Source organism: Barbatula barbatula, assembly GCF_947034865.1.
Source record: "Barbatula barbatula genome assembly, chromosome: 2".
Lineage (NCBI taxonomy): Eukaryota > Metazoa > Chordata > Actinopteri > Cypriniformes > Nemacheilidae > Barbatula > Barbatula barbatula.
In genome coordinates this window covers 22746286-22767104 of record NC_136767.1, presented here as the reverse complement: position 1 = coordinate 22767104, position 20819 = coordinate 22746286, and the positions used below count along the sequence as shown (strand labels likewise).

Here is a 20819-nt window from a genome sequence, read left to right as displayed (position 1 = left end):
ATCTGCAACAGCCACGAAGTCACAAATCACCAAGCGTGTAACTTTTGTTTGAGAAGTGGTGGAACACAAAATGGGGATAATGTTTTTGACTTGAATCCGATCACAAATTCAAAATACCTATGTTTTGCATTATTTTTGATTGTTTAAATTGATTAAACTATGAAACCAAAGTGTTTTTATTGCGAAGCAAAAGTTGATGTTCACGAATGGGGAAAATGCGAGTATTGACTGACAAACGGAGGAAAACAGGGCTTGTAAACCTGAATCTGCAGTCGGAAGGAGACGAGCCTGATGACTAAAATGCTTAACAAGGTTTAACATACCTACACAATGACCAGGGAAGCCCACATTTCTGACAAGCCTTGTCATAAACACTAACTGCTGTTAAAATAACGAGTCCTTATTAAACCAAAAAATAAATCCCGGATTACGCGTTTCTTTTCCATGGAAGTCCATTATAAGGAAACAGCTTAACATAGCCTACCGAAACAGCGACCAAGGAACTTACCGAACTTACCGAAGGACGTACCGAGCCCAGGATGCGCTTCTGCGTCAGCATCCTGAACGGCAGCTTGTGTAGGTCCTTGTTCAGGCGGCGCAGATCCAAAATGGGACGCAGCCCCCCGCCCTTTTTGGGCATGATGAAGTACGGGCTGTAAAACCCGGACGACATCTCGGTTATAGGGACGGGTTCGACCGCACCCTTCACCAGAAGGGCGGCAACCTCCTGCCGAAGTACGGAGGCATTCTCTCCTCGCACCGAGGTGAACAGAATGCCCCGAACCTTGGGGGGGCGCCTGGCGAATTGGATCGAGTAACCGAGACGGATTGTCCTCTCTATACAGTGTGACGGGCTGGTGCGCTGCCAAGCGCCCAAGAACTGCGACAGCGGGACCAGAGGGACAATCTGTTTCACCGTGCCGGGGGAGACTGGTTCGGTGGCTGACAGTGCGGTCACCTCACACAGGGGGGACCCCCAGGGAGGTTGATGACTCTGTATGTTTACCAGCTTCAGGCGGCCTGACGCAACGTTTGGGGGAGATTGCAGTCGGCGGCCCGATCCATCCAAGACACCGTCTAGATGAGAGTGCTCTGGAGGAAAACCCAGGGGAAATATCTCTCTTTGTGAGTATGTGTGCGCCGGGCCCTGAAAAGGCCTTCTTCCGCGGGGCTCAACGTCTCTGGTGGGCCGTCCTGTGGGAGGGTCCTGGAACCGGAGGGGCCACCACGGGAGGGCAGGGCTGCTGGGAAGCAGGCTGCGCTAGAGAACGGGACGACTTGCTGGTGGCCACGGCGCGGCGCGGAAGGATCTGCTTTATCGCCTCAGTCTGCTTCTGAACCGCGGAGAACTGTAGTGCCACGTCCTCCATGGTATCACCCAACAGCTGGATGGCGAGATGGGCGCATCCAGAAGGCGGGCCTTCTGAGCGTCGCTCATCTGCGCAAGATTAAGCCACTGATGCCTTTCCTGGACCACCATTGTGGACATCGACCAACCCAAGGCACGCGCCGTGGCCTTCGTCGCCCGTAGCGCGAGGTCCGTGGCAGTGCGCAACTCAGTCATGCGAGTTGGGGCGGACTTCCCGCTGTCCAAATCCCTCAGGACTTTCGCCTGAAAGACTTGGAGGACCGCCATGGCATGGGGAGCAGAGGCGGCTCGTCCAGCAGCACTGTAAGCCTTCGACACGAGTGTCGAAGAGAGCTTACATGCTCTGGACGGGAGTCTAGGTCGACCCCTCCAAGTTACAGCCGCCGAGCCCTCCTGCCTGACACGCGCCGAAAAGGGCGCATTCCAGGACTTGGAGAGCTCTTCATGCACCTCCGGAAAGAACAGCACCGGGGAGCGTTTTTTGACCGCGCCACAACCTCAGAAACCATGCATCCAACCGTGAACGTTTCGGGGAGGGTGGTGCCACACACTGCAACCCAATGCACGAGGCTGCCCGAGAGAGCATGGCCAACTCAGCGTCAGTCTCCTCTCGCATACACGGGACATGCCGAATCAGCGAAACCTGCCTCAGCATGCTTGATCCCCAAGCAAGTGACGCAGGTATCATGGCCGTAAGACTCCGGGATGAGTCTGTCGCATCCGAGGATACAGCTACGAGACATGCTCGTAGCCGGAGGGACTTACCTCTTAAGGTCTGTAGCCTTCTGCCGAAACGCCCAGGGGAAGTCCACCGAAAGGAGAAGTCCGTTGTTTCGCGTCGTAAATCCAGCAGGTAAGAAAGAATCTCGAATTCGAGTAACGCGTGTCGCATGTAGCAAAACACACAGGTTCCGAAGAACAAAGGATAAGTGAATGACCGCCGCCATCTTCCTTTATACCCGTATGTACGGGGCGGAGACTGGCGTGCGCATGCCATTCGCCAAGCCCATTGCCGTTTTATAATTAATTATCTCGGAGAAGGTAGGTTCTCAAAATCAAACCCCAGTCAGTCTCTCACAACGGCAAAAAAAGTGTTGTACTTAGCCGGTGAAAATATTAATGAATTCTTAAACAAACAAAAAACAAATTTCTAAATTATTATTTCAAAAGAAAATAATATAAACCTGAATTTCCAAATAAACTAACCTGAAAAATATAGCACACAGCTCACACAACATTCTCACACTCAGTATGCAAAGAAAGACTGTATAGAGCTTACAGTTAACCAAAAACTGGCAAATTGAAGTCAAATCTTCATAAAGCTGAAGCTTCATAAACCAAAATATTCTCAGTGTCCATCTCTTGCGCGAGCAGCTATATATGGCCATAAGGCAGGCAGGATATCTCTAGAGAGAACACACACCTACGTTTATTAGGACAAATACACACAGTAACGCTTTTATAGGACACAGTTCTACGCACATACACACACATGGCACATATAACTAGGTTACCTTGACCTCCAAACAGCTGGTATGTGTGTGAATGTGTGCGTATGTGTTACTTTTCCTGAGAGCTTTTTAGGGACAAACTGGAAGTGCTGTGTTTGTAAATCTCCCTCACAACGTCTCCTGTGGCGCTAAAACAAATAAGCCTCAGGGTTCCAAATGTTTCATTTCTTTTCAGATCGATCTCTCTTTTTTTACTTTACACACTAACCTACTCACTAATCTACTATCTTTTTAAAGACCTAAAACAGATACTGTATGTTAATGCAAGTTTTAATTTTCTTCCGCAGAGCACAAAAGAACATATTTTGAAGAGTGTTGTTAACTGGCCATCATTCACTTGCATTGGTTTTGTGTCCATAGAAAGGAAGTGTAAATGGGTGCCAGTGTTGTTCGGTTACCAACTTTCTTCGAAATATCTTCTTTTGTGTTCAGCGGAAGAAAGAAACTCATAAAGGTTTAAAAATGAGGGTGAGTGAACTATGACTTCCGTTGGCAGAACTCTCTCTCTCTCAATGGCTCTGCTACTGTCTAAGCATGATATTAAATAGCTGCAGTAGTGCACTATCAACACAAGGTGGAGACTATACCATTTATCAAGGTGTCTGTAACTCTTGTCAGTCTCTCTAGTCCAGCCATGTGTCAGCTTCCCACCCGTCTATACTGTTCTAATTTAGACAGCTATACCATGACAACTCAGGTAAGGGAGAAGAGCAAAGGCCACCTCTTTCATGTGTTCTTTCTCTTTATCTGTCTCTTAACCGTTGTATAGTGACAGTGACGTGTGAGTAACTGACTGTCTGAATATACTGTATGTGTGTGCTTTCACATACACATTAGGATGTAATCATGACATTGAGGCAGAATGACAGGATGATCTCATCAGCAGTGTTGTATCTGGGTCATCCTAAAACTGCCCTGTTCTCTGTCAGCTCAAACACACACATACAAAAAGACACACACATACACAAGTGCACACTCTCCCTCTGGCCATCTCGAATGAAAACAGTGTCTGGCTGAGATTCAGTAAAACATTTTTGTCAAAGATGGAGGCTTTGCTGCGCTGCCTACAAACGAGCTGCAGGTTTGCTGTCGGGTCTAATATACCTCGCCCTGCCGACTCCTTCAGCATCAGTGTCTTTGCAAGACATGTATTATTACATGGTGACAGGTCTACAAGAAAATTAAGTTTGAGTGTCCGCTCAAGTTTAAGTTCTAAAAGTTACATGTTTTTGATGTATCTCACTGTTTTAAATTTTGAAGGCTGGGTGATTTGACATACCCAATTCACTTCACTATATTGAGCTTATGGAGTCTGCAAATCTATTGTGTTGTTGTTTTCTGGCTCAAATGTATTTACATTTCTAGTCGGAAAAAAAAAAAAGCAATAGGACAATATTTGACCGAGACACAACTATTTGAAAATGTTGAATCTGAAGGGGCAATTTTATATTGAGAAATATTGAGAAAACCGCCTTTAAAGTTGTCCATCAGAGGGGCAGTTGCCAAGAAGAAACAGGTTTGTTTAAACCTTACCACTATAATGATGTTGTGGAGAGTAGATGAACCCGAAAGAGGAAATTTTAAGCTTTACATAGAGCAAACGTGATTCTCTAAGAGCGGGCAGCAGTTGGTTAAGTTTGTGGGTGTGTTTCCAGCCATTTTTGTTTGCGATTTAGCTGCATTCATTCACAAAAATAACATTTTGATATATTTACAGTAATATCCTAATGATTTCGGGCATAAAAGAAAAATCTATCATTTTCACCCATACAATGTATTGTATGTCCAGTATGAGTCAGGAATAGTATGTCCGAAACCTCAGTATGAAAATAAAGATTTTTTTCCACTTCTAATGAGAACTGCATATGAAATGATGACACATTTGATGGCATCTCACCCTGAAAAATTCTTTGGTGGAACCGGAGTCCAGTGTGCCATAGGCGATCTCGGTCTGCTTGGCGAGATCTTCTGCGCTCTCTATAGGTGACACCATTCTTTCCACCGTCAGGAAAGCGGCCAGATTCGCAGTGTAGGATGAAATGATGATCAGAGTGAAGAACCACCACACACCCCCAACTATACGTCCAGACAAAGACCTGAGAGAGGGAGATAAATAGCGGGAGAGCGAACAAATCCCCTCAAACAGATCAGTTAGGTAAAATGTTAACAATTAGCAATTGTCTCTAAAGCCATAATGGTCGGCAAAAAGAAAGCAAAACTTCATGCAACTGACAAAACTCAGTCGCAGCTGTGTTGGGATAGATCTGTCTCATGAGAGATAGCAGAGGGATAAAGATGAGAACAGGGTCACAAAGACCACATCAAGAATGAAAAGCTGGATTCCAGCAGATGATAAAAGTGGAAAAGTGAGTTGAACCATTATAAAAGTGAACCTTGTGAGTTCAAGGAAAATAAATGTATGCATGTATGTTTGTATGAATGATTGATTGAATGAATGATGACAGATCATCTTGATCGAAGGAGTGAAGAGGGCTGACACTTCTCCACTGAAACAGTTTATAAACACCAAACTGCTGACGGTAAAATAGAGACATGCAGCAAGAACACGGTAGCCCTCCAAGACACAGAGAGATAGAGAGTGAGTGGAAGAGAGACAATCTGTACATTTTACAGTCAACACATGGTGAATATAAATTATTTTAGTTGGTGCCCTGCATCACTTAAAGCATGCTGTACATCAAAAGAACGAGGAGATAAATAAACTCTTGTGGCGACAGTGTTGTGATAACTAAGACAATGTGGTTGTGAGTGAAAGATGAAGAAAATGCTGAGAAAATGAAGTGATAAAGCCACCCCCAAATAGAATAACATATATGCACCATGAAAGACAAAACGACCATAAAATGCAAAGATGAGGGAAGAGACAAAGATGAAGATGTAATAACGGGCCAAATGCACCAACCTTGGCGATATATCGCATCCTTGCTGCATGAAAGCTCCAAGTGAGAACCAGAGACTGTTAAAGATGCCGAAGTCGTTGGGTGGGTCGGGTGGCGTCTGCGGATCCTTCACTTCTTCATTTTCATCCAGGTGCCATTCGTATGGACTAAAACGACTCACCAGGAAGAGAACCACGCTGACGCCGATGTAGGCAAACACAATGCACATCCAGATCTCATACGCCAGCGGGTCCAGGAAGGAAAAGACTCCAGGCTTGGACTTCTGTGGTTTCTTGATCATGATGGAAATGCCCAGACTCATGAAGGGCTTGGAGAAATCTATCACCTCCTCTCGTACCAGGGTTATAGTGAGGGGAGCCACGGCAATATCTGCTCTCTGGAAATATGGAATACAGTAAATCTTAGATGAACAGAAGCAAACCAAAGCAATGTTGTGGTACGATACTGGAAATGTGATGGATGGCCTGTCTGTGAGACAAATAATGTTTTTTTATGTTAAAGACCTCATTAAATCAAAGTTAGAGTTTCTGTGGTTTTCTTGCGTGTTAGCCTTGAGGCCGCATTTGTTTTGTATATGCAGTTGCTAACTGGTATTTTTATGGAAAACAGACCAAAAAATAATTATTAATTAATAAATATTAATCTCTAAAAGCGTATACGTCAATGTGGGAAAGAAAATGCATGTCCGAAAATGTTTCACAACAGCAGTTGATTTACATTTTACATTTATATCTGTACTGTTGGTGTTACCATGCTCAGTACTTCTGTCCCCATAATCCTTTCTCGTCTCAATTTCCTTGTAAACGCAACCAAGAGCTCAACACAGTTTTGATTATTACATTTAAAATTAAGCTTTTTAATAAAACTGTGAATTATAAGATAAATTCAGTAAAAAAGGATGCAAATAAACAGCCTTCAAAGATATGCATCTGATTAGGGGTGACCCCGAATAGTCGAAGATTCGATAGGAGGAGACCGATTCGACAAACAATCTCACGGTTGAATCTTCGTCAAGGTGTTATTCAATGGGGATCATAACATTTTGGTTATATGGTCAGCGGCGTAGAGTCGCAGACGGACATGCACTGCGCCGCCAAAAAGTGTATTTATGATGTAAAGAAATGGGACATTTTAGGGTTGGTACCGAAACCCCCGGCGCATATGAGCGTAAATAACATGCAGTATTCCCGTTGGTAAAAAGTAATGCAGAATCTAACCTACTTCTGACCAAAGCCAGTATTGTGATGTCACTGCTACAACAGGCCACCGGGATGGAACTGAAAATACACTCACACAGATACAGTTGAAACACTCTTCTGTGATCGACTGTTTCAACATGTAGTGAGTGAGTGTAAAGCAGCTGCGAAGCAAAAATGTGTTTTGAATATGTTCCCCTGCATTTCAGACATTTTGCCATGTTTACTTTGCACATTGTGACTTAATTCTGGCTTATTTCTTTTATTCCGTTCGAAACTATTTCTGTAAATAAATTTTTAATTGTTTTTGGTACATCAATGTTGTGATGTACTTTACGCTGTACCCTTGTTAACATCTGGTGTTGTCCCTACATGCACGCACGCAATTCAGCCGACTATGGGCAAGACGTGACAATTCTGATTCGACTATGTAAATCCTTAGTCGGGGACACCCCTACATCTGATATACTAATGGGACAGTTCACCCAAAAATCTAAATTCTGTCTTCATTTACTCAGCCTCGAGTTCCAAATCTGTATTAATATCTTTGTTCAGATGAACGCAGAGAAAGAAATTTGGAAGAATGCTTGTAACCCAACAGCTCTGGGGCACCATTGACTACCACAGCACAAAAGTGACCCAGGACTGTTTGCTTTTTTTTACAAAATATAAAAATATATTATTTTGTTGTTCATCAGAACAAATAAATGTATTAAGCAATCTTTCCTACTATGGTAGTCAATGGGGCCCCAGAACATTTTGTACAAACATTCATCCATGCTTTTAAACTATTAATGTACACTCCTTAGATGCAAAGTGTACTTTTTGAAAGGGTACAACTTTTGTACTTTTTTCTGACAGTGTACCAACTGGGTTGAGCTGATTTTTATGTACATAAAATGATGTATGAGTATGAGGACAGTTTCTAACTTAATCACTTAAGAACACTGACCACAACCAAGACTTGGGTGACTTCAGCAACACTGTGACACTACAAATATCATTTTAAAATCACACTTATGTCAAAATAAAATCACCAGAAGGTTGAAAACAACAGCATGCAGTAAACAGCTGTTTGACTTTTATTTTGACAGTGATGTCTGTGATTTTATTTGGGGTCTTCTAAGTGTTGCTGGCTTCACACAGCTATTATCCCACCCTCCCACTTTCCCATTTCCAACACTCACCCCATATACCAACTCCCCCACCATGCCATTCCAGGTCTTGGTTTCGGGGTCGCGAGCGCCGTACTTTCCATCAGCCACAATAGACAGTTTGTATCTTATGCCCACGTGCTTGGCGATTTCTGATGCCAAGTCTACACAGTAGCCCTCATATCGATCATTGCCTTCCAACTGCATATAATTCCTCTTGTACATTACGTATGGAGCTTCCTGTTAACCAAATCAAATCAGGTTCAGTCGCACCCAAAAACATTCACACACACAAACAAACATATAGACAAAACTATTACTCTATATGAAAACATGCTTATATGTCTCTCACACACATACTCTTCACTCGTTTCACTCATAAACATGCAAAATGTGTCTCATAACAACAATGTGACCGACAGACAATGTGCCAAACAAAGCTAGGGTGGCAGTGAAAGGTTGATTTTACGTAAAACTGGGTTTGGGGTCTAGACTTGCTGTAAATGATATATTCTCAACATGGAGTGAGAGAATTACATGGGTGTAGTGAGCTAGTTGCAGGTTATCTATCAGGTTGTCTATGAGGGGACATTGCTAGTCTAAAGCAAGCCAGGACGGAAAGAGTTTTGTCACTCACATGTACATGTACAGTGCATGCAGGAAGATTAAACTTCAACGGCTTCATCTTTAATGTCAACATCACCAGCAGTGATCTCCTAATTCAAGCCAAAATGTTAATATGGCTTGCCAGTTATTTTGCTTTCTGTACTTTCCTGCCAGTTTTATGATTTATATATCCAAGCACATCTGCCTAATCTGTTCAGAACAAATTATTGTTTTCACACATGCCATCATACCCTGAATCCTACTTTCACTTTCTGAATCTACCTATGAGGTCATCGTAGGCAGAGTCAGAAAAATGCGGTCATCTCCTTTAAATGTAACATAGGGCGAACCTTATGGTACATTTAAACATGACTTTCGTCCTCTAACTAACTAAATTAAGGGACATCCTGATATGTTCACTTATGGCAGTCTAACCTTGTCAAAAATTGTTTGCTTAAAAGTTCGTTACTAGATTTCTTTTTTTCACCAAGGTTTCATTTCTGGGACCTTAAGGTTATTTATCATTTTTGGATTGTGGACCACTTAAGTAAGTAAAACCACCTAACAGTCTAGTTCTTCGAGAAAACTACTTCCCCAAAAAATTACCTTCAGTTTTTATCTACATCTGGCAAATGCACCAAAATGTCAAAGCAATGTTTTAAATTAGTCAATTATTTCATATTTATGTTGATTGAAAACTGACAGGCCAGTTTGAGTGCCACTTATTTATCTGTACTGTCAACTTAAATGATCTATTATTCACATAACAGGCTTCTGCGCTTCTCTGGTCCACTTCCCTCAAATTTATCACATCACCGACTCCCTGCTGGGACAATATAGTCATTGTTTAGGAAGCTTAATGAGAACTGTCTGCACCATTAGGGCTCTCTCTGATTGGACAGCTGGAAATTAAAAACAGGCCCTCAGCCGGGGAATGCAGAGCTCAGAGGATACAAAATAAAGACCAGGCAGTCAATAAACCTTTTCTCAACATTTCAAACCAAGTGTGAGAAAACCATCAGCCATTTCCGTCACAAATGTCTTTTCGCATTCTGCTGTTTGCATTCAGCGCACCGTCTGAGGCGGTGTTAATACTTACGTTTGGCGAAGTGTAAGAACAGAAGAGAGAGGGAGAATCTAACCTACTTCTTACCAAAGCCAGTATTGTGATGTCACTGCTACAACAGGCCACCGGGATGGAACTGAAAATGCTTTGGCACTCACACGGATACAGTTGAAACACTCTTTTGTGATCGACTGTTTCAACATGTAGTGAGTGAGTGCAAAGCAACTCAAATTATAAAAAACGTTCTGCCCCCCCAGGATGCAATGCAAAGGTGACACTAAACCCGAGAGGGCAGAAGGATCATGGTTCAGCATATTGACAAGCAGCTTTAGGTAGTGTACCATAATAGTAGTGACCACAATGGTTCTGTTTTCCACAGAGGAGGATTCGTTGGTAACCTGCTGCTCCACTATATAAACAAATTTCTCATATTCGTTCCAGTAGCCGATCTGCAAAGGACAAAAACAAAAGCGGTTGATAAACAATTAACCAACAGGAATACAGAAAGAGGTGACACAGCACAGATTGGAGAATGTTTTTTGAGTGCAGGTTGGGCAATGTTCCAGTTATTCCAAAGCAAAAAATCTTAAGTGTAAGTATCAAGCCAAAAATATTTTGATGGCATGCCAGTGGCAGTCCTATCTCTCTTACTTTGATCCCTAGGCAAGATAAGATGCAACATAAAAAAGTGTTCGATATAAGTGTAAGACGTGTTTGTCTAGTCATACGGTTTTGTTCAGTGTGCCAGGGGACCTAATATATATCTTGACAGTTTTGACAGCTTGCTGTGTTGCATTGGGGAAAAAGTCACACAAGTGAAGCAACATGAGGGTAGGCGGGTGGTGCTTTCAACAATGCAAGAAATCCAAAGTGTCTGTACTGAAACCTCCAAGATCCACCAACCTTTCTGGCTCCTCCAGGTTTCATTTCATAAACATCAATGGTGTAATTCAATCGTCGTCCGAATGAATCAAACTGAATATTTCCCGTCATTCCCTGAACCTGTACCTGCGGGATGAAAGCAGACAGGAACAACAGTAATACCCACAAACTAACAACTGGAACAATAAATTCAATCCTGACATTATTACACAAAATTAGCACCAATCCTTATCAATCCAACATTTATAAATACAAACAATACTGTACATTACAACCAATAAATAACACTTAATATTTTTTCTAACGTTCAGAGGACATCACTCTAGGTTAGTATTGTCTGGTTGAGGTCCTTTGTGGACCTCTCCTACCATTTTGAGAGCTCTCTCAATGTCGATTCCCTGGCTCCACGGAACGGCTGGATTGGCGAGGCAATCGCCCGCGCTCCCTCGGCGGGAAATATCTACGCGCTGTCGTCTCAAATACCGAAATGCCTCAGCTATTACCAGAATGGCATCATGAGTCAGGGCAGAGGTGTACTAAACATTAATAAAAAACAGATAAAGCTTACAAAGGGCAGGGATGCATCAGTATACAAACAGAAACATTCAAAGAAAAACACGCAACACATCAACCATAAAGAACCCAGACTAACAGCTCAAAGCAGTTCCCTGCATTTTATATACTTGAAATGCAGGTTTTTATGCCACCTCTGCTGATAAAAGATGGTAACACTCGACAGAACAATTTATGAGAATTTCATCCACACAGGCATGAAAACCGAGAGCCGGTTAATAAAACTGCTGCATGAATGCTAAATTAAACTCGTTAAAATATGTTACCATATATTACACGTAATAACGCACCGCAAACATCCCACAAATAAACACATCACAAATGCACATAAATATGCATACAAATAAAGAGAGAGAGACCTTCAGCGGAGTGTTTGTAGACTCAGGAAACTCTCTCTCGTCAAGTCGGTCCCAGCGCTGCAGGAACTGCTGCACAATAGGACTTTCAGGGTTTATGATTTGAAACCCGGTTATGTTTGCGCCACCCGAGAACACCTTATCCAGACTCATGTTAGAAAACCCCTGCAGAGGACGAATGTCAAAGTGGGTCAAAGGGTCGTCCGCAGAATCAGAAGATGAGCTCTGTGTCTGTGTATGTGTTTTCTCACAAGATTAGCCAGGATGTAGTGATATCCTCGGCTGTTCTTTCCTGAGAGCACGACCTGGAAATAATAGCATTTCAAGCACTGCTGAGTGAGCTAGTAAAGATTCATAAAGAGAAGTTATGATTTATTAACAATGAAAAGTTATAAACTGTACATGTTTGAAATATGGAAGCCGACGTTAGTTCACCTGTGAATGTGAACACTTCATACTGTATTTAAACTGTACTACAGTTTTGTAATTTTCATTTAATTTATTTGAAAGACCTCATGCTGTACTGTTTTGAACCCCTTAGTTTTGTGTATAATATACCGTACTGTCATTTAATTTTTTGACCCTTGTTCATTCAAAATTCCTGAATGACTGAGGAAACTGGCAAACAGCTATAACCTTGCTGAGCCGGAGGCACTTTTTTATTAATAGTTTTAATAATTGTTAACGTGCTAGGCTATGAATGACATTTTGAGATTCAAATTTATGGCATTTTACAATGTCCCTGTTCCTTTCCCTTTTCCATTTATTTGGGAAATAATTGTGTCATTGAAAAGATTTCACCGTCAGGTTCGTGTGATTTTGGAGACAGAAAAGGACTGTTCATGCCAATGGCTGTAACCAGTCACGAGCAGTTAAAATAAAGTCATTAATGAACATTTTTATACTATAATGGTACTGACAATGTCTAGCACTTAGATTAAAGGTTCCTGATAAAATGTGTAAATACTTGAAAAGTAGAAAAACACCATCGTAATTCCATCACCGTATGGAATTTTGTATTTTATATGTTTCCTATACAGTTTAATAATAAGTCAATATACACTCTCCATTCTCTTGCTTGAACCTGTTTGGCACCGTGGAGCTGTTACATTGAATCTTTACACAAAACCAAATGGGTGTTTTATTATTTATTGTTCCTATTCTTCCTAGGCACTTTAAAAATTTCAATATTGTCAATCTATTCATTTCATACCAGTCAAGCTTTGCTGACTCTTGTACACAACACAACACAACACAATGGTACGAGCCGACCACACACACACACACACACACACACAATTGATTTTCAAATAGCAGCAGACAGCCAGTCTGCTGAAAGCGTCCTGCTCTGATTAGCTTTCCCTTAACGTTGATTGATCTACTAGTGGATTTCATTATCTGTGTGACCTACCAGTGACATACACACTTTCGCTCTCTAACTCGGTGTTTGTGTGTGTATGTAGAGAGACTAGGAAAATAGAGACAGGGGAACAAACAGACGAAGACAAATAGAATAGGAGAATGTAACAGTACCTTTGAGAGCTATATTTTTGGATGAGAGTATTTTTAGTTTTCTCACTGTTCCCCTGTTACAGGACGCTGTGCCCTACTTCCACAAACACATGCACACTCTCACACATTATTTTGACTTGCTTTTTCAGAATTTTGGAAAGCTATTGATCACATGCACAAACAGAAGTGGCTTAGATCTACCACAACAGCATAGCCCTTAAGAGTTATTTCTCGGCCCTTAAAATGTACTCTTGCTGATGTGATCTATTCTTGTCAGGTTGACTCTTTCCTTTTCATATTAATTCATAATAATATTTTTATCATGAATCACACAACGTTTAAATAGACACAGACTGGATAGAGACCGACAGACGGGAGATGTTTGTGTATGTTTAAATGTACCTGTTCCAGAATACTGTTAATACGTTCAACCTCACAGTCAATAAGAAAGCGTTTCTCCTGACGGCGGTCCATTTCTTCAATAATCCGCCTGTATTCCAGTGGATCCACTATGTTCCCAACAGAACGTGCAGTTACCTGCCAATTATTCATCACAGCAGATTCCATTATGGCCTGTAGGATGGAAAACCCTGAGAGAGAATGAGAACAAGAGAGTAAAACACGGTGTAAAACACAGTAACACAGGGCCTGTGTGGAAGCGGTAACAGGGCAGATCTGGGCCAGAATGATGGAGCAAGTACTGGCTCATTTCTCTCTCTCTCTGTGCAATAGCACAGAGCAACTGCTGATGCAGTGAAAATCTGAAGGGATGTAAAGAAGAAAGGCAGAAGGAGAGATGTTGAATGTAATTACTGCAGTTCTGCTCTAATGTTACTAATGCAGAACACATATTTCTGTTGTGTTAGACATCTTTAATGCACATATATTTTGTATGCTAATGTGTGTATTTGGCCGTCCCATATATGTATTGGACAGACCGCACTATGGATCTGATTAACTTACATGATACATGATATGCTGCAGCACAGATCATATACTTTACAGGTCTCATGCACTATAAATCAGGTCCACTGTACTACATATCAGACCACCTGCAGTTACCCCCCCCCCACACCACCACAGTAAGAGGGGGTTTCTTCTCTCCGACTAGTATTGAATCTGTTCCAGGGATTCATATTCATAACAATTGTTGAATAGTACCTGGGTAAAAATCTAAACAAAACATTTAAATTACTAAGAAATCATCTAAGAAATCAAACAATGGTAATGCTAGTAGCATGCTCGATTAACATCATTATCTTCTTCATTAATATTAATGGTTCAAATTCCCGCAAATCCTCAAATTCCTTAAAAAATCTAAGATATAAATATGCTAAGAAAATAATTAACATATTTCACCAAGTAGAACACTAGCACAGGGGTTTTAACATAAGGTTAAAAAATCATAAATCTGATTCAAATAAAAAATTGGATTATAGAACAAAATTGTATAACAAAATAGTAGTATTTATTAAACAGATTATAAATCATTAAAGTGAATTAGTACAAAAATAGCAATACATATTTGACCAAAAATAAATTAAACACTACATTTACATAAAACAAATTTGCATTACATAAATAGTGCGCATTTACATACATTACATTAGTTATTATAATATTATAATTAATGTGACATGAAAGAAAATAAGTCTTTCTATTATTTTTATGTATTAATGAGATTCTTTCAAAATAAAAATTCAAGACATGGGACCCTCACACGAGGATGATCATCAAAGATTGAAAACCCCTCCACTAGCATATCTCTGTTGTCTTTTTGAAACGTTGTATCTCTATATTTCATTATTTATTTTTTGCCATAAATAATTATATATTTATTGATTATATAATTATTGATAATTTATTATTACTATTAATATTATCATTAATTATTAATGGTGTCGCTGCACGTGTTTAGCAAATATATAACCAATAGAAAAGTATTAAAAAGAGCTAGTAAACTTTGACCATACGGTATCTAATAATTTTAAACGTGTTTTTTCCCTTTCCTAAAAACAGTGAATTGGGACATCCAAGGCTTCGGAAAGGACAGTGATGATATGGATGACATCAAACTTGACAACATCAACAATTGATTGATTTTGTGGAATGTTTAAGCAAACTTTTCAAGTTCTAACCTCTAGCTCAAAGCTATACACAAGACAGAAACTTGCTTTGAACCGTCTTTGGCCTCTGATAGGATTCATTTTAGGACAACACATCCATAGGCACACTCAATCACTATTTTAATTAGCATACGTCCTGAAGTGCCGGGCCGCCAGGGTGTTTAGCTGTGACCAATTAATCAAGACTGACAACTCGCAGAGAGGTGAGAATTTAACAGACACAAAAATACACACCAGTAACGTGTGGTGCATACCTGAAATAAAAAGGCAGAGTCCCCATCCCTACTACATCTGAGATTTAGTAGTATATTAATTCACGTTCCTCTTGATGTTTACACCGATTATGGGAAATACCATTAACCTTAAACCTGACACAATATTGTCAAGCCGGATAATCATGCAGGATACATTGCCCCTCTCACATTTACAGCAAGCTTTAAGGATCTCAGTGAGAACACAATGAGCTCAAGAGACAAAAGTTAAGCTGACTCCCTCTGAAACGTGTCTGCTCTTAGTGCTCAGAACTGCTAAGCTGTGGTTTATTAAAGATGAGTTCAATAAACGTGACATAAAACCTTCATTAAAGATCTCTTAAATGTTTGTGTGTGTGTACACATATAAAATATTAACTGTTGTAACTTTTTTAAGTGCTATTTACCCGTCTGAACAACGACGCTCAACGTGGTACATGTGCACTAAGCGCGACTGTTTATCATATTTAGCAGATGCAAGAGCCCTGTGGTGATGTAAATCCATTTAAAGTTCGGCACCGCCTGCCCAACTTCCTGCTGACTGTGATGGATGATCTTAAGGGTGGAAAGAGATTGATGCTGTCTGCCTTCTATTTTCTACAATACTTCAAGTAATTATTCTGAAACGGGGATGACTGGGAACAGACATGTTACTTTAGAAAGTGTTACCCGGTCAATCACCTGCAATTTCATTTCATGTTAAAAGTGAGATGAAACAATCTGGTCCAGAAAGGTATCCTACTATTACTTATTTACACACATCAAGACATGCGTTGTGTTATTCCTAAAAAATAAATGATGTACTGTATTATGCAAGTTACTTTTGGTTCTGTAATTTGATTGGCGAAGCGGCATTCTAGGAAAGCTCATATTTTGTATAACATTCAAACGGTTTGTTTGTATAATATATGTAGCAATTATAATTTTTCTGTTTATGGTTTGTGTTAATACATTTCAAATGGCTCCAATAAGTACTTGGACATTTAAGCCACACTTACAAATATATAATATACTAATTATGTTGCATCATATTTTCTAATGCAATGAAGTCTTTTCATTTAATGACATAAATTGTTGCTCAAGTATGCAAACACTTGGGATATGTTGTTGTCTGCGTTACTGTGGATGTAGGCATATATTCCTATGTACTGTATATGCATATACATGTACATGTATGTGTGTAAGTACGTGTCTGTGGCTATGTGTTAACTCACCTCTATCAGTGTCATACAAATAGACAAACTTCTCCCATTTGTAATGGCCTAGCAAGCTGAGCAGCGCCCCCCTGAGGCTGGGCCTCATCTGCAAAACAAACTGCACATCTGTGTCCGTGGGAAAAGAAGGAGTGATGAAGGAGGTGTGCAGAGCGCCACAGAACGATGTTAATGTGTTCATTGACCTCCTGTCGTAGAATCCAAATATTGCATACACACCCCTGGAGAACTGAGAGCAGACTGCCAGACAAAGAGAGAGAGAGAACAAGGGACAATAAATGTTAAGACAAACAAACATTATGCACAAATAAGACAACACACAGGACCAATTACAAAGAAATCGTTGTGCTACGTTTGTTTCAGAACATTTTTATGGTACTGATTTGAACTTCGGTAAAATCTAAAAAAAACTGTTTTTGTAAAAGTATGTTAGTGTGTGTTTATGTGATTTGTATGTGTGACATAAAAAGTCACTGTCACAGTAAGGGCTGTCAAGTCTTTTTAAGTTTTTTTACGATGAATTAGAATTATTGTACACTCATGAGTGGGTGTTTCTGTAACTGCGTAATCGTGAGTGTGAACAGCGTATTACACAGTAAAATGTCTATGACATCATGACAATGCTGTATGTACTGTAGTTCAATGCAAACTCAAATAGCTTTTTATTAATTCATCTTAAAACACCCTAAATGCCGCAATCATCTAAATTATTTAAAGGTAAACTCAAAAAGTTTCTAAATCTGGCAACCATATAACTTGCCTGAAAGTAGAGAGTCTGAGTAAACCACAGCAGCACCAATAAAGTAATTCATATGGCTGACATTCTATAATCAATGCCCTCAAAAGCCACATGATAGCTTTGTGTAAAAAAAGGATGAATTTTATATCCTTTCCTGGCAATCGCCTTCAAATCTCTTTTACCATAAAAATAGGCTGTGTCAAAATAAATCACATAATACCACAACATTTGTATTGGATTTCATGTTTCTTGTTACCTATCGCAAACAAGAATATCGTCACTGTCCTTCTGAAACAGAACATTATATGTCCATATTCGCTGTTTTTCAGGAAATGGAAAAACGCTGTACTTTTTAAATTATTAAACACAGTGTTTTCAAAGTACTTTTTAATACTTTTTATTGGTTAATTAAAGGGAAACTCTGACAAAAAATGAAAATTCTGCCATTAATACCCTAATATCTGTATGACCGCCATTTTTCCCAAAAATGCTAATTAAAGTAGTTATGGAAGCTTTCTGAATTTTTCGTCAGAGTTACCCTTTAATAGTAAAACCAAGTGAAAAATATAAATGGTGACCAATAATAATGATTCAAAGGCAAATAATAAAAAGGAACAGCAGCGATATGCAGACTAGAATATCACAAAAATCTGAGAATGATGACGTTGTTTTGTGTCATTTTTTGGAACTTAACAGCTCCCACCCAAACATCTCTTTTTATAAGAAAAATCTTTGTTTTCATAGAATGTGAAGGTGAGTATATATATACATTTTTGTGCCCCTTTAGGAATTCACTTATTTTGCTGTGTTACAAACTGAATCTTAAATTCTAACATGTTATCCTCAGTTCATCAAGCGTTCCACTATAGCGAGAAGAATGAGTTTGTGTGTGGCCAGAGATTAGAGATTATAGAAAAAAGAAGCAAGGGGGCCAAAAGAGCTAGAGAGAGAGAAATTGAAAAGAGGGAAATAAAAGCAAATGTTACATTACTCAGAGAGCCCAGAGGTTAAAAATCGCCGCACACACTTGGATTTAAACGCACACAGGCTATCCTTAAAAAAATGCAGTGCACACTTAAGCAACACACCACATTCACAGTTTCACACACAGCTGAGAGCTTCAGTACAACAAAGACAATAAACCTAACACCTCTGCAAACAGTGTAGAGGCCTGAATCTACACACACTCACACGAACAGTACAGAGCCGTAACCACTATAAGCGTGCTTGCAACAACCTGTAATGAAAATTGGACAGAATCATGACCATTTTTGAACTAACTATTCCTTGAAAGGTCCATTTAAGCTCAATTTTTTTGAAGGATGTCGGACAGAAATTCAATTTAATATAAATGATTATGTCTTTAGATGTGTATGATGCGTAATGCTTTTATTACATGAGATGCATAGAATTGCCATGTTGTTTCTACAGTAGCCCTAAACGGACAAACTGTTCTACAGAGCACGTTTCATAAATACGTGATCTCCTTCGGCAAAGATAGAAAAACGTGACGACATCTTAGTGCTGTGTCAACCACCGTAGTGCTTCCAAATGGGGAAATGGGGGGGTGGCTGCTGGTGGCAAATTTTCAACCTCACCTCTAGACGGCGCTAAAGTTCATACACTGGACGCCATTACAATGCCCTTATTATTGCAGCAGCTCTGTAACACCATTACTGACACGGTACACTATAAACCACTTAACATGTTTCGTAACTTTTTAATGGCTATGAATTTTAGTACTGATAAGGATTTTAAAGCATTACACACCAAGTAGGGCTGCTTTGTAATATTCATGGTCAAGCTGTCTGACATGAACGGCCAGAATGCTGAAATCTGCTTAGAAATTCTATTTTTGTGAGGATATATATTTTAATGTGCTAGGGGTTGGGGGGGCAGTCCTGTCCTGTTCTCTTTCAATATTGATCTTTCCCCAGTGGAAAACCACCCTCATCATGAGAGAGAAAAAACAATCAATGCAGCTCATTCATATATATATATATATATATATATATATATAGAGAGAGAGAGAGAGAGAGAGAGAGAGAGAGAGAGAGAGAGTGAGAGAGTGAGAGAGTGAGAGCGAGAGCGAGAGCGAGAGAGAGAGAGAGAGAGAGATAGAGAGAGAGAGAGAGAGAGAGAGAGAGAGAGAGAGAGAGAGAGAATTGTTGATATGTCTCACTGTTTTTTCAATTCAAAGTTATTTGTTCCAGTCCTATTGCAATGGTGCTCTCCTCACATTGAGTGTTATTCATCTCACAGAGACAAGGTTATAATTATAACACTAACTCGTTCTCTCTCTCTCTGTTTTCCCTCCTTCATTTGTTCTACTAACTGAGGTTGCATCTGCGTATTGCCTTTCTGTCCTTTTCATCTGTCTCTCTAATGGTCTGGGGAGAGTTAAAGAAAAAACTGCGAAATAGAGAGAGAGAGTGAAAATGAGCGAGTAAAATATAACCTTAAACATTTTTTATTTTATTTAACATCCTCTGACCCCAACAGTTTCTCTCCAGTATCCAGATTGACTCAATTAAAACAGCAGGGTCACTGCATACGCAAGCTGTCAAAGCTTTTTGTATGGGACACATGTGATGTGTGACACACACACACACTCAGTGTTGACATGGACTGAAGTGAAGTATGGCTGACTCACACCATACTAATACCAGAGTGTGTTTGCACTGGTTCAAAGACCTCCCCAGAGAAGAAAATAAAAGTGTCTCTATTCATGAAGCATTTGCACATCACTGTTCAAGCACTTTGTCCTTCCTGTCATGTTATTCCTGGACATGTCCTTTCAGCTTTTAGAGCTTTATTCATTAAACTTTCAAAATCACCTTTAGACTCTGAGAGGCTGTACATGTCTTCAATCTGTACCATGTTTTCTTTATATTTTTAAAAGTTTTCATCAAAGGGACCAAATTCTTGAAGCAGTGTGTGTGTGTGCGTGTGTGTTGGGACTCAGGAGTTGTGTTAATGCAGTGAAGAAAGATCAATGACTGCAGCAATGACACCATGATAAGCTGGGAAACCAAAAGCTCACCATTGCTGTCTCTCACACACACGCTCAGATGAGCAGCCAGGGCAGTCAGAGACACAGAGTGGTAATGACAGCAGCTTTAAACAGGCCTTTTATAATGATGGTAAAGCTATCTCCCTCAAACGCATGCACACATAGAGAGAGAGAGAGAGAGTGCAGGGCACTAACCATTTCACTGATTTGGGCATGTGTGCAAATGTCAGCCTGCTCTTATCGTCATCTCTCAGTCTTTTCCCATTTCTCTCTCTTTTTGTTACATAGACCTGAGGCGTCTACCACAGAAAATAGTTTTTACACTTTTTT

General features: G+C 40.2%; 1 protein-coding gene across 2 annotated transcripts in view; it reads right to left on the bottom strand.

The window, feature by feature from the left end:
* Positions 1-20819, bottom strand: part of gria3a (glutamate receptor, ionotropic, AMPA 3a) — a 32877-nt gene that overhangs the window by 10656 nt on the left and 1402 nt on the right. For both annotated transcript variants that reach the window (XM_079476822.1, XM_079476821.1), the window contains exons 3-12: positions 16738-16977; positions 13549-13736; positions 11886-11939; positions 11638-11799; positions 11074-11241; positions 10727-10831; positions 10165-10272; positions 8185-8391; positions 5804-6177; positions 4778-4976 (exon numbers count right to left, since the gene is read on the bottom strand). In XM_079476822.1, coding sequence (XP_079332948.1) covers positions 4778-4976; positions 5804-6177; positions 8185-8391; positions 10165-10272; positions 10727-10831; positions 11074-11241; positions 11638-11799; positions 11886-11939; positions 13549-13736; positions 16738-16977 — 1805 coding nt within the window. The remainder of the gene's footprint in view (positions 1-4777; positions 4977-5803; positions 6178-8184; positions 8392-10164; positions 10273-10726; positions 10832-11073; positions 11242-11637; positions 11800-11885; positions 11940-13548; positions 13737-16737; positions 16978-20819) is intronic.